The sequence below is a fragment of the Choloepus didactylus genome, chromosome 5 (genome assembly GCF_015220235.1).
Source record: "Choloepus didactylus isolate mChoDid1 chromosome 5, mChoDid1.pri, whole genome shotgun sequence".
Classification (NCBI taxonomy): Eukaryota; Metazoa; Chordata; class Mammalia; order Pilosa; family Megalonychidae; genus Choloepus; species Choloepus didactylus.
The window spans coordinates 53,061,824-53,075,123 of record NC_051311.1 but is presented as its reverse complement, the minus strand read 5'-3'; the positions used below and the strand labels follow the sequence as shown (position 1 = coordinate 53,075,123).

General features: G+C 39.0%; 1 protein-coding gene and 1 pseudogene across 2 annotated transcripts in view; one reads left to right on the top strand and one right to left on the bottom strand.

The window, feature by feature from the left end:
- Positions 1-13,300, bottom strand: part of CREB3L2 (cAMP responsive element binding protein 3 like 2) — a 124,789-nt gene that overhangs the window by 27,291 nt on the left and 84,198 nt on the right. For both annotated transcript variants that reach the window (XM_037836079.1, XM_037836078.1), the window contains exons 3-6: positions 10,658-10,833; positions 7,122-7,209; positions 2,839-3,023; positions 733-879 (exon numbers count right to left, since the gene is read on the bottom strand). In XM_037836079.1, coding sequence (XP_037692007.1) covers positions 733-879; positions 2,839-3,023; positions 7,122-7,209; positions 10,658-10,833 — 596 coding nt within the window. The remainder of the gene's footprint in view (positions 1-732; positions 880-2,838; positions 3,024-7,121; positions 7,210-10,657; positions 10,834-13,300) is intronic.
- LOC119534050 lies at positions 7,515-8,287 on the top strand (annotated as a pseudogene).

Sequence of the window (13,300 nt, the reverse complement as noted above, 5' to 3'; positions counted from 1 at the left end):
TCTCTGGACTTCAGATGGTATATGTATATACGTAAGAAAGTAAGAAAAGTGGGCCCGTACATGTGTAAACTCCTTGCCACTTCTGCGTATGTATGAAGTTACAAGCTAACCAAGCTCTTTCCATCTTCCTCTCTTTCTTGCCTCCCTCCTGCTCTGCCTGTACTTTTAACTAAGCCTTTGGGCCTTCCTAGCCATGCTTAGCTATGTCGGGGTCACGGACTAGGAAACCGATGAGCACAGGACTAGGCATCCTGCATGATGCCCAGGTATAGAAGAGTGGTCTCCAGAATTTTTTTTTATCACAAACCCCTACGAAGAAAAAAAAAACAAAAAAGCACCCCCCAATGTATGTATATTTTTTTATTTATAAATTATATGCATGTTTACTATAAGCAAATATTGTATATATCATGAAACAATTTAAAGGGTTGAGATTAAAAAATAAATATTAAGAGAAGTTCTCATATTTTCCTCCCACCCCCTAACGGATAATCTTGGGCACACCTGATTTTGGAATCCACTGGCCTAGAGAATGGATCGAAGGGGATGGAGGAGGATAGTGGCAGGTGGTGACGGTGCCCTTCCTCCCTGCCAAGGGAATGGCTGAGCCTTGATTCCCCTCCAAGGCACAAGCCAGTGCTTTTTGTCGTTGGGAATGGAGGTGGAGGGGATGTGGCCTCGGTTCTGCTCTCTGTCTCTGCGCACAGAAGTGCCTGGGCTTGCAGGGCTCACCTTGTTCTTGATTTTCCTCCGAATCTTCTTCAGGGCCTTCTCCTCTGACTTTGTTAGGGGCAATTTGGTGGGGATGGGATAGCCCTCAGCAATCAGGGTCCTCTTCTCCTCCTCTGTCAGGACCAGTGGGCCTGATCCTTGCAGTTTCTGTGTAGACAAAGGAGCATAAAATGGTCGAAAGAAGAAAAACTGAGCATCCTGAAGAACAGCCTCGTAATGAAGTCATCAGAATAAGTTATAATGTCTTGGAGATGTTCAGAGAAAATGATGCCCCATCTGCTTTTGGTGAGAAATGGGTACTTTGAAGTGGGAGCAAAGATGGAGAAGACATTCTTATGTGAGTGTTATAATCCAAGAATTATAATTCAAAGAAAAGGATAAAGAAGCCTCTATCCATTATAGAATTCATTTCCCACATCCCTGAAGATTTATTGACCCTGGAATGATGAAGGATTCACTTGGAGCTCTGCCTTAAGGAAAAAAAACTTCTGTTGTTCTCCTTCTGAAAATTGCAGCTTTGTACCAGATTCCTCCATACTCTATGGGTCACTTACTATCCCCTACTTCCAGCTAAAGAACCAGGGTTCCCAGGGTTACACCTGCAGGCACTTTCCATGGAGGTCTCTGGCTTCAGTATATTCCCAGATCATCCATCAATGAAGACAAGAAGTGTAGCTCATTTCATTTAACCCATAATAGAAATGAATTGTTTATAATTAGTCAAATAAATTAGTACCTACTGCTTACTAGCTCTGAGCTAAATGCCATGGAGAAATCAAAACAAATTCCATGTCTCAAGCAACTTATGATCAAGACTGTGAGACTGAATTGATATATATATTCACAAAAGGATGAGAACAAGTAAAGGCCAAACTGTGAAATGTTAACTCAAAATGCACTGGAAATTTTAAGAAAAAGAAAACTTATGTAAGTTTGTGTGATAAGGGAAGACTTAGGAGAGGAGTTAAGACTTGACTTGGTCTCTGGAAAGAAAGGGGATTATTTACATAAGAAAGAGGAGATGGTCCACGCAAAAGGCACAACTTTGAAAAGTAATTGAAGAAACCACTGTGCCTAGAGGGGATAAGGAGTTCTTGAAACAGGAGAGGTTGGGACCTTGGATACCAAGTAGAGATATTTGGGCTTGATGCCAACAGATAAAAGGGAAACCAACAGGGCTGCCGTGCAAGGGCATGACATGGGGAAGACATACTCCGTAACTAAAGTATAGAATGGATTGATTGTGGTACGGCACACAGATACATAGGATGAAAGCTGCGACAGTAATTGAAGGGGTGAGGAGTCAGATTAGAGTAGAGACAGTAAAGATAGAGTGGAAAGAATTAATTCTTTGTTTTCAGTGATGGTGATGTGTAAGAATGTAGCCACAGATCTAGAACTTTCTGGGAAAGTTCGATTAATTGATATATAGTTTTTACAGCATTTCATTTAATTTTGCTCTTCATATTATAAATTCAACAAATTTGATTATAATTTTATAATTTTTAAGACTTCATAAAAATCAATTCACTCTTCAAAACAATAAAAGTTAATTAGCTATCCCTATTTTTTATTTAGAAATGTCATTAAAGATGTGAGGATGAGTGATGACTCACAATTTCTAAACTGAATCACTGGGTTAAGAGTATTACCACAGACAAAAAGGGGTTAAACTAAGTTTTTGAGCCTTTGGCACCAAAGTATTTTAATGTCAGAGAGATTTTTAAGTTCATCAGAGATTGCTTATTTTAAAAATAAAAGTTATTTCCTTTTGTAGGTCATAAGGAACTCCTAAAATAATGGCAAACATTTATAATATAATTTTGAGGAGAAAAGAAAGAAAATTTTATCCTATGTAAAATACACATACAAGTAAAACGTGGAAGTATGCACATGAAAAGGAAGAGAATTTTGGTAACATGGTAAGATGATGGACAGTACTTTTAAATGTTCTGTAAGGTTGTTATCACATTGCTTTAGCAATTAGACAGAAAGCTTCTTTAAAAGAATAAAAATCGAATGGCCTTGAATGGCACCCACTCTGGAGGAAACTCCAAGGGACAGAATGAGAAGGGTTCATGGGCAGAAATGCAGCCGTATACTTACATGAGGAGCCGTGAGCAGAGGAGAACTGGAAAGGGCAGAGGGGGCCCGAGTCGTGGCTCTGGCAGGGCTGTGGGCCTGAGGCAGGCTGAAGGGGTGCAGGCGTGGGTTGGGGCTCAAGCTGCCCTCCGAGTCGCTGCTGTGGCTGCTGGGAGGGGTTGGTGGTAAGTGCAGGTGGTCGACTGGAGCTGAAGAAAAGAGAATGGAATTCATCGATGCAGAGAGCAACGAAGCAGGACTTGGGGTCTGGTTAAACAAACTATGTGCATTCATACTTTAGAACACAGAACATCTGAATAAAAGAATGAGGACTCTCCATTAGCTGATATGGTGAAGATCTCCAAGATATATTGTTAAGTGGGGGTGGGGTGGGGTGGGTAGGGGGTAGAAGCAAGGTGCAGAACAGTGTATAAAGTAGCTCTCCTTTTTTATGTACAAGGAGAGACAGAGACTTAATATACTGATATTTGCTTGTATCTACACAAAGAAACACCAGAAGAATACACCAGAAACTCATAAATAAAATTGTGACTAGGGGCAAGGAGAAATTAGGGTAGACAGTGACAGAGGGTTGGCAAGACCTTTCTTTCTTTTTTAAACCATGTTAGTGTATTATCACTTCAGGAAGGAAAAAAAAAAAGGTCTTTAGAAAATAGCAAAATCTGGGAGCTCATGAGGGTTCCCAATGGCTGCTCTGAGAAAAGCTCATTCTGTCTCTAAAGGAATATGCATGGCAGGAGCCTCAGGAATTATGCATTCACTAACTCCACCTTTAGAGAGATGAGTAGGTAGTGGAAAAATAAATTAGAGGTGGTGGCTTTCTCCTCCAAAGTCCCCAGCATCTAAATGCCCATCCTTGGCCTTTCTTGAAGCACACACTGCTTGCCTTAATTGGCATCGGTCAGGCATCTGCCAGCCAGCAGGGGTGGGCTTCTAAAGGAAGAATCCAGATCTGGAGTCCACCTGGACAAAACTGCCTCTGGTCTTCTTCCTTCTTTCACTAACAGTGGATATTTGTGTTGCGCTGAAATGCTTTGTTAAGACTCGGCTGCTCACTGTCACTGAGCCAAGGGAGGTAACCTTGGGTAAGCCTTTCACCCAAACCCTTCCTGGGCCCCCCAGCACGACAGAGCTCCAGTCCAGCAGCCCTGAACTGGGCACGGGGCTGGGCTGCTTTACACAAATCTGGGATTGCTCAATCAAGAGACATGCTGAGTGTGTCTTCCCAGGAAGTGTACTTTTGCTTGCGGCAATGGTCGGGCCTCAGCACTTAATCTCCACTTCTCTTCTTCAACTAGAGCCTAACAAAGGCATTGCTGATGAGAAGGGGCTTCCTGACAATCGGGCACAACTTATTGACCTAGAAAAATGACCCCACTCATAGCTGCCTTTGGAGATGGCCAAGCAGTGACCTGGCAGCTTCCTCTCCTACCGAAATACTTGAATATGAGACAACAGCGATGGTGTCCCTCCCTATCCCTGTCCCCAGTGTGCATTTCCTTCGTCTTTCTATCTTAATCTTTCATTCGAACCCTTTTTTTCCTCTTTTTTCTAACATACTACTTTCTCTAGATACTTCCTTTTTTCCCTTTCTCTCTGCCAAAGTCTTGCCAAAGGGCTCCATGGGCTTCTTAGTGTCTCTGAGCACTCTTAGAGCCTGGGAATATTCTAAAATAATTCTATATATCTCTATTCCCAACACTCCTGCCAACAGTTCCAGGCAGCTAAGGAGGCTAGGTATGTACCTTAAGTACATATGTGCTTGGCTAGAAAGTAGGACTGCTAAGAACTAAGGTCTTCCCAATGCTATGAATACCCGTGACACTTAATGGCAAGGAAAACAGGAAGCAAACTAACCTATCAGGGGCTCCAGTTGTCTGTCATGCAGGGCTGTTCCATTCCAGAGAGCTAGCCAAGAGTACCTAGAGCTCACCTATTCCTGTCAATTGCCACGGGTCAAATTGTTCTAATACTTTCCTCCTTTACAAAAAGGGAGTGTCTCATACACACATTAAAAAATTTCCTGGCATGACAGGAAAAGTGAAGCAAGTTTGAAACTCCATTTTCCTACTTATTAAGAGGTACTGACCTGGCTGCAGATGCTTTGGTATCAGATTTCTAAATAGCATCTGAAACGCTGCGCTTACATTACTGAAAGGTCTGGGGACAAGCTACTTTGTCTAGAAGCTCTGATGCATTCAAGGATATTGAATTTCCTTATCTCTGTTTATCCAGGATAATGAAGAAGGAACGCCATTTACTTTACTCTTGAAGCACTTCTCCTCCAGTGACCCTGGATTCTGAAGCCACTGTGGGATTCATTGCTACAGTTGTAACACTTCCTGAAGCATATTGTAACATAAATTAAAAGAACAAAATGTATTTGATATTATCAAAAGGTATCATAAAAGCAACAGGAATTACTTTAAAACTGTATATAAAGCTGAAAGGCATTAATGTATGTCACCTGGTGCAAAGAAGTATTGACAAAAGTCCATATTATTAACCTTTTAAATTTAATCCTTTCTTTACTGACAACAATAAAGGTAAGCTCCAACTCTGATTAAAATGTCACAAATCAAATCCTGAGTTAGTTTCTAGTGGAATTAAGGTAGACTACACTTCCATGAGAACTGCTTATGTGTAACATCCATACTTCATATATTTACAATATATACTTTAGGTATATATTATAGCAGAAATACCTTTCCCATGACAATTGCATATACTATTTTCTTATTTGTATACCACACTAATCAAGTGTACTTATAAAACTTTACTGAAACTATTACTAAAAAGGGAGGGGTATGCAGCTGATGAACTCACTGCCCTCTCCCGTCCCAGGGGTGTAAATCTCCCTGCAATGCAGGATATGACTCCTGAGGATGAATCTGGACCCGACATCGTGGGACTGAGAACATCTTCTTGACCAAAAGGGAGATGTGAAACAAAACAAAATAAAGTTTCAGTGGCTGAGAGATTTCAAATGGAGTTGAGAGGTCACTCTGGTGGGCACTCTTATGCATTATACAGATAACCCCTTTTAGGTTTTAATGCACTGGAATAGCTAGAAATAAATACCTGAAACTATCAAACTGCAACCCAGTAGCCCTGACTCTTGAAGATGACTGTATAACAATGTAGCTTACAAGGGGTGACAGTATGATTGTGAAAACCTTGTGTATCACACTCCCTTTATCCACTGTATGGATGGATGAGTAGAAAAATGGGGACAAAAACTAAATGAAAAATAGGGTGGGATGGGGGTATGATTTGGGTATTCTTTTTTACTTTTATTTTTTATTCTTATTTTTACTTTTCCTGATATAAGGAAAATGTTCAAAAAAATAGATTGGGTAATGGATGCACAACTATATGATGACACTGTGAACATGGATGATTGTATAATATGTGAATATATCTCAATAAAACTGAATTGAAAAAAAAAAAGGGAGGGGGTAGGAGTATGGCGTGATCGAAGGCACAGAATGGAGAAAAGCATGACCTGTGCAGGGATATCTGAATAGACAGGGTAGAAAGAGATGCCCTGAACTACATGGGGCTTAGAGCTCAGCATTCAGCATTCCTAAGTATGGCTTCAGAAAGAAAAGGTCAGGAAAAAACTGACATAGAGAAAGAAAGAAAAAAGTAAAAGTATGGCAACAGCAAGTGTGACATTATTTAGTTCTAAATGGATAACAAAAGCCCAAAGAGATGCATCATTTATCTGAGGCTATGAATATTATTTACCAAATAGGGGCTCCTTGCAACTGTTGTCATTCAAAGTCAACATTTAAAAACACCTAATTGACCAGACAGATACATTATGAACTTACTTTGAAAAGGGTTTAAACTAGAGTCGTTTTAAATAGGCAAGGTCCCTTTGTAGTATTTGATTATTGGCCTCTGCTAATCATCACTTCAGTGCAGGGAGCTGGGCTATATTCACATCTCATATCTGGACAGAATAAAAGGCAGCGGTTTTCCTGTTTATCAGTGCCCAAGCTGTACCAGTCTATAAACATTTTGTAAAATCACACTGGCTACGAGTATTTGTAAAGTAAAAGACTTAGCTGGAAACTAAGCATGCACATATATGGGAAGATAAGATTTAGCTTTCAAATTTTTTATTTAAAATCAAAGTTATTAAGAAGAGAGCTATTTCATAAAGCAAGATATACTAGTGGTACAAACTAAATCTCAGCACCACCTCCCATGTGTTCTCTCTCTTTAGCCTGTGTAAATACATCTGGTAACCCAAAGAAAAATGGGGAGAACAGACAGACCTTCTTTAGGAGAGAAGTTTAGGAACTGATCCACTTCATGAGGCTCCAGTTTAATCTTAGGAATAATTGTCTGGCATGAGGAATCAACCTAAAGAAAGAATTTCAAAAACAATTTTTTAAAACAAATAATAACATTGAAGAAACACAAAGAAAAGCTATTTAGTCATCTGTGTCTTCCTCTCAGAGCAACCCCGCTTCTCTGGAGTTGGCTGACCAGTGCTGAGCAAAAACTATTTTATGAAATGAAGATATTTCAAATATCTTAACACTTCCTCATTGATAACCCTGGCATTATGGTTGATGGAACCCTAAGAACCCAAAATTAAAAACACAAGGCATTGCACCTTGATCTGCAGTTTTGCAGGAGGCTGCAGCCAGTCCCATGCCAGAACCATGTTTTGCCATCAGTAGGACAATGATGTCACTGTTTGAAGCCCTCACAGCAGGATTCATCAAATTGAATATACAATGGCAGTGATCAAGCAAGGTTCAGCCACAGTTGGTCTGAAATGGAAAATCCATGCAATGTTGGTTGCATTGCAGCCCATCAAAAAAAAAAAAAAAAGTCTCCATATAATAACCATATTGGTATCACAACTGTGGGGCCTACTACTTATGCTAGACTGTTATGTAATTTCACATGCCAGGAGTGTTTGGATTCCAGATTTGTATTTGACAGACCTCTTCCCATGTCTTGTCTTGTATCTCTAATTGGAAGCAAGACCCAGATACCAACACAATGATATGGCTGGAGACCATATGGTGTGGGACTGTTAATTGCTGATTATGATGATATGTGCCCTCAATTTTCCAAATTTGTCCATCTGCTAACTATTTGGATTGCAGAGCTACGTCTGTTGGAGCCCATTCTCAATCAGTTCCTACTTACTAGAAGAGACATATGTCTGAGATTATGAAGTATAATTTGAATGAAATGGTTTAAAATGGTCTACGTGCCTCAAGAGACACTTCCTGCAGAGCAGGACCTAACTGCAAAGAATGTTTCTACTGGAATTGTTGGTAAAGACTTGGAGTTCAAGATCTATGATGATGATGATGTGTCCCCATTCCTGGAAGGTCTTGAAGAAAGACCACACAGAAAGGCACAGCCTGCTCAACCTTCTGATGAACCTGCAGAAAAGGCTGATGAACCAATGGAACATTAAATGATAAACCAACTATATATACATTATCAAATATATAACAATGCAGGACCACATACCTGAATAACAATAATCTGTATGCTGAACCAAAAGATACAGAGTAGTGGAATAGTACGTTTTAGTAATCAGTCCAGAAATGAGTTTCTTCCAAGTAACCTAACTGAAACCATATAATGAGGTGCTTTTTTTTCTTTGAAAGGGTCTACATAATCATTTTCTAGAAAGTACAGGGTATCTGTATCACTGTTTTTATATGAAGAATGTAGTGTCTTTGAGATTTTAAACTCAACTGTGAAATAAAATTGTTTCATCTGCAAAAAAAAAAAAAAAAAAAAAAGCAAGGCTCACACATTACTACTTTTCTCTATTGTTTCTGTAGTAATATAAAGGTATTTTATAACATAATATTCTGGTAAATTTTTTAAAGAGCAACCAGCCCTCCACTAGTGTTTCCTGCTGTAGGAATTGTGTGCAACAAGCTATATCCATTCTCTCCAGGCTTCCTAATCTGATGGCATCTAACCATGTAATTCCTGGTAGGGAAAAGAGAAAAATTAACTGATCTATACATGAAGCAAGGCCAGGACCCTGACCTTTCTTATTTACATACTTAAAAATAAACTGAACCAAAATCTTACAGAGCAAGAAGACTACTACACACCCCAGGAGTTCAGTCCAGTAGAGACTCAGGCTATTACAGAGAAAAGAATCTTAGAGGACAGCTGCTGAAATCTTCTGTCTACAGCCCATCATCGTCTACATAGATGGAATGTAAAGAGCACCAAGAATTGAGTTTGGAGTGAAGCCTCTGGACTCTACTGAGTCTACCTTTTCCTAAATAGGAAGACCACTATACCTTGCTCATAGGGCATTCGACTCAAGAAGTTTTAATGGAGTCATTGTTTATCACCCAAGGCTTTGAACTTAAGCCCGGTTCCCAGCATCTGTGAGAAGATATACAAGCAGGATTCTGGTCCATTTCTAGACAGTGGAAATACCCAGAGAGAAGGAGGAACCGAACTAAACTCTAATAGCTGAGGACATGGAATTGAGCAAGGAATAATTTCCTAATTTCTTATGCTTTCCATGGGTTACACAATCACAAACAACTGGTGGGTTGGAAATCCCTGGGTTGGGACAGAGCAACATAGCACTGCAGTAGGAAAGCAAAATATGGCACAGGAATCAGCATTCCCAACAGCCCCAGCAATGCTTTTGGGGTATCATGTCCAGTAAGTCATGGATTACATGGCCTAACCATTTCCTTTCCACTGACTTAAAAATAAATCCCATGGAGAATTTTTTTTTTTATTACCACAGATATCCATCTATTTTTAAAAAATTTTATAGAAGCAATCAAAGAAAAAAATGAAATCTTCATTTCTACCAGTTTTTTCTGGACAAAGCTTCTAAAGGCACTGATACAATCAATGCAGATACTAAATCAAGGAAAGCTATTATTTAAAAAAAGAAAAAGGAAAATAAGTGTTGGAGAGGATGTGGAGGTGCATTGTTGGTATGAATATAAAATGGAGAAGCCGCTGTGAAAAGCAATATGGCAGTTCCTCAAAAGTTAGATACAGAATTACAGTATGACCTGCTAATCCTACTTCTAGGTATACACACAAAGAGAGTGAAAACAAACAAACAGATACTTGTACAACAATGTTTATGGCAGCATTATTCACAACAACCAAAAGCTGGAAACCGCCCATGTATCCCCCAACAAATGAACAGGTAAACAAAATGTGGTGTGTACACACAATGGAATATTATTTGGCCATAAGAAAAAATGAAGATGAGACAAGCTACAACATGGAAGAATCTTGAAAGCATTATGTTCAGTGAAACAAGCAAGGCACCTAAGGACAAAAATTGTATGATATCACTTATAAGAGATGACTAGAAATAACAAATTTGCAGATAAGTCATTACTGAGGGAGGGGGGATGGAGGGAGGGGTGAGGGACAGTGTTTTTAAAAATAAAAAGAAGTAATTTTTAGAAAGAAAGAATCTGGATTGCCACAATTCTCAAAATCTCAGAAGTGAGAGAAAAAAACTAAACTGGAATAGTTTAGGAACTGACCACAATTTTTAGGATGCTTGTAGGGGCCATGAGTGGGGAAAAAAAAAGAAGCTAGAAAAGGGAGGATATAAAGGCAATAAAACATGGATAGATTAGGAAAAGGTTAAATGATTGAAAGTTTAAAAAATATCTTAAATATATGTGTGTGCGTATATACACATACACACACACACACACACGCACACGTACATATCCTTAAATTTAAAGTACCTCCAAAAAAATTATTGGCGAATGAGAAACTCTATCTTTTGATCCAACCTGTTTATATGGAAGAAAACTGAATGTACCCCAGTATTCATTTCCAGAGGCGGTTCCTCCTTCTCAAAAGGGGTGGAGATGGCTGTGATTGTCAGAGTGACAGAGGGGACAAGTCCTGGGGGCGGCTCATCTGTAAACGGCTCTGTCTTGATGGTTGTTGAAGAGAAGTCTGTAGACAGGTACCACTTCTCGCTTTCCACCTCCTCTGTGGGCAGAAGACAAGCACACATGTGAACTGGCTCAGGGCATCAGGCACAAGGAAAACAAATGACCATTGATTTTATTAAAAAAGCTCCAACAAAGGAATATTGAAAGTAGGGGAAAAGGGAAATAAAATGAGCATATGAAAGAGGAGATAAACGGATAAAGAAAAGACTGTATTTGTATTTACCGTGAGTATGCCTAAAGAAATTCTGGAACGAAACTTGGCTCCCTGGGGAGGACAGGAAGGAGACTGGGTGGATGAGGACTACAGATGGAAAGGAGGAATTTCAATGTGTAGTTTATAGTTTTTGGTTCTCAAACCAAGTGAAGGTGTTATCTATTTAAAAATAAATAAGTGAATTTAAAAATGAATTTAAAAATAAGAAAAAAGTGACTGGTTGGCAAACTGGGTCTCAGGGGAGAAACATGAGGCAATGAATAGCAGGTCTCTACCCTCTTTAATGCACAGTTATTTGCGTTATGATTTTTTCCTTCGTACTCTCCCTGTCTTTTGTCCTCTTCTGTTTCCCTACCTATGCCTGAAACCTGACTTGGACTTCCAGAGTCTTTGCTGAGCCCTCTGGGAAACCTGAGAGCCGGACAAACATCCATCCCTTGCTAAAATGGAGTAACTACTCATCACAGTCTGGATCATGGCTTGCTGATGGCTTTCATGAGAACACCAGGCCTGAGCACAGCAACCAAGAAGCAGAGACAGAACAGACAGAGGCACCTCATTACTTAACACATTCTTCTAGGAGTCTAAGCAGTACCATGCATTTCCTACCAAATTACTTCAGACCTAGTATCTCAGCACAGCCCTAGCAAGGCAAGGAGGAGAACAGGAAAATTAAAGACAAAGAAATAATTACATCAAGAAGGTTGCAAATTGACACAGAACACAAACAAACAAGTGAGCGATTTCCTCGTCTGATAGCAATTTTGCTAAAATTAGGCTAAAATTAAGTAAAGAGATGTTCCCTGCTTTGTGGAAATGTTTAAATGCACACTCCATCCGCTCACTGAACTATTACTGCGCAAGAGAGAAAAATCATTCATAGTGTGATTATTTTACACTCAAGAGTTGACTCAAGTTTCCTCTAAAAAAAAAAGGTACATAAAGATCACTCAGAACTGCTAGGGGTAGGGGGAAGGGTGGGCACAAAAGCTGAAAATTAAAGTTCACAATTATTTAAAATTTTATTTCATAAGCAACCTCTTTCAAGCTCAGAAAAAGATTCACATTCATAAAAGAAAATGATTTTCCCCTCTAAGTCTAATTTATATTTGGCTTAATTAACTATTCCAACCTCAATTTATTTCCTGTGGTAAAATAAAGACAGGCAGGAGTTTCGTTGGTTGAAGATGTTTTGCTTTTAGAGCCATTTCTCTAGTGTTGCTGAAGTCTGGTGGACTGATAGGGGGAATTTCCACCATCATTCACAGGGTGTGCAAGACATCCTGGCATATGGGGGAGGCCTAGGAAACAAAGGACTTTTTGACAGTGGCTAGGGGAGTGAGACCACACTGTACTTGACATAGAATTCAGCTGGCTTGATGGGTACTCTAGCTCAGCTTAGAGAAGCAACTGGATGAAGAACCAAAAGATTTTCATTCTCTCCTAAAAGGAGTTTAGGAACTAGAATATGTCCCTACAAGGAAGACTCACTTAGAACAGATTCAGGAGGCAGCTGCAAAGACTGAGAGATTTACTATCTCCATTCAGCAATGCGTTTATTTTTTTTTGTCATTTTTTTAATATTAAAACTATCATATTTGTATATTTCTGAGTATTCAACAAAAGTAACATTGGTTAAAGTACCTGGTACACAGAAGGCACCCAATAAATGTCAGTTGATTCTCAAACTGAATGATTTTGCCAAATAAATATGACAAGTGCATCCATATGTAACTATTTTATAACAAACGTGTAAATTATTTCACAAGTACTTTTTTTTTAGTTCATTTTGCTTTAATAAAGTGATCTGAAATACACTGCAGCAGGGAGACAAAACCATGACATTGTTTATTTCAAATACCTTAATCTTTCATGACTTTGGAAAAAAAGGACAGCAATAATCAAATGGTATACTTACAGCTAATTCACTTACATCTTCAGTGTTTGAACAAATATGATTTATGAACCAATATTAATGATTTCCCTAGCTATTTTATGCTTTTATGTAGTATTTTACAACTATTCTCCAAACACAAAAATAGGAGTCCAGATATGCATTTCAGAAAATATAAGACATACTACTAGTACACACTGCATCTCCTAATTTCCTAATTGGGTTCTTAGCATAATAAATCCAGCTTGCAAAGTAATTTATGGATTACAAGCATATTCTCTTAATGAGAACATATTTATTAATTTATATCTATCTTCTACAGAGGTTCTTACATATTTTGTTACCATGGCATAGTTTGCCTATTCTCTACCATGTCATCATTTACTCATTGATTTG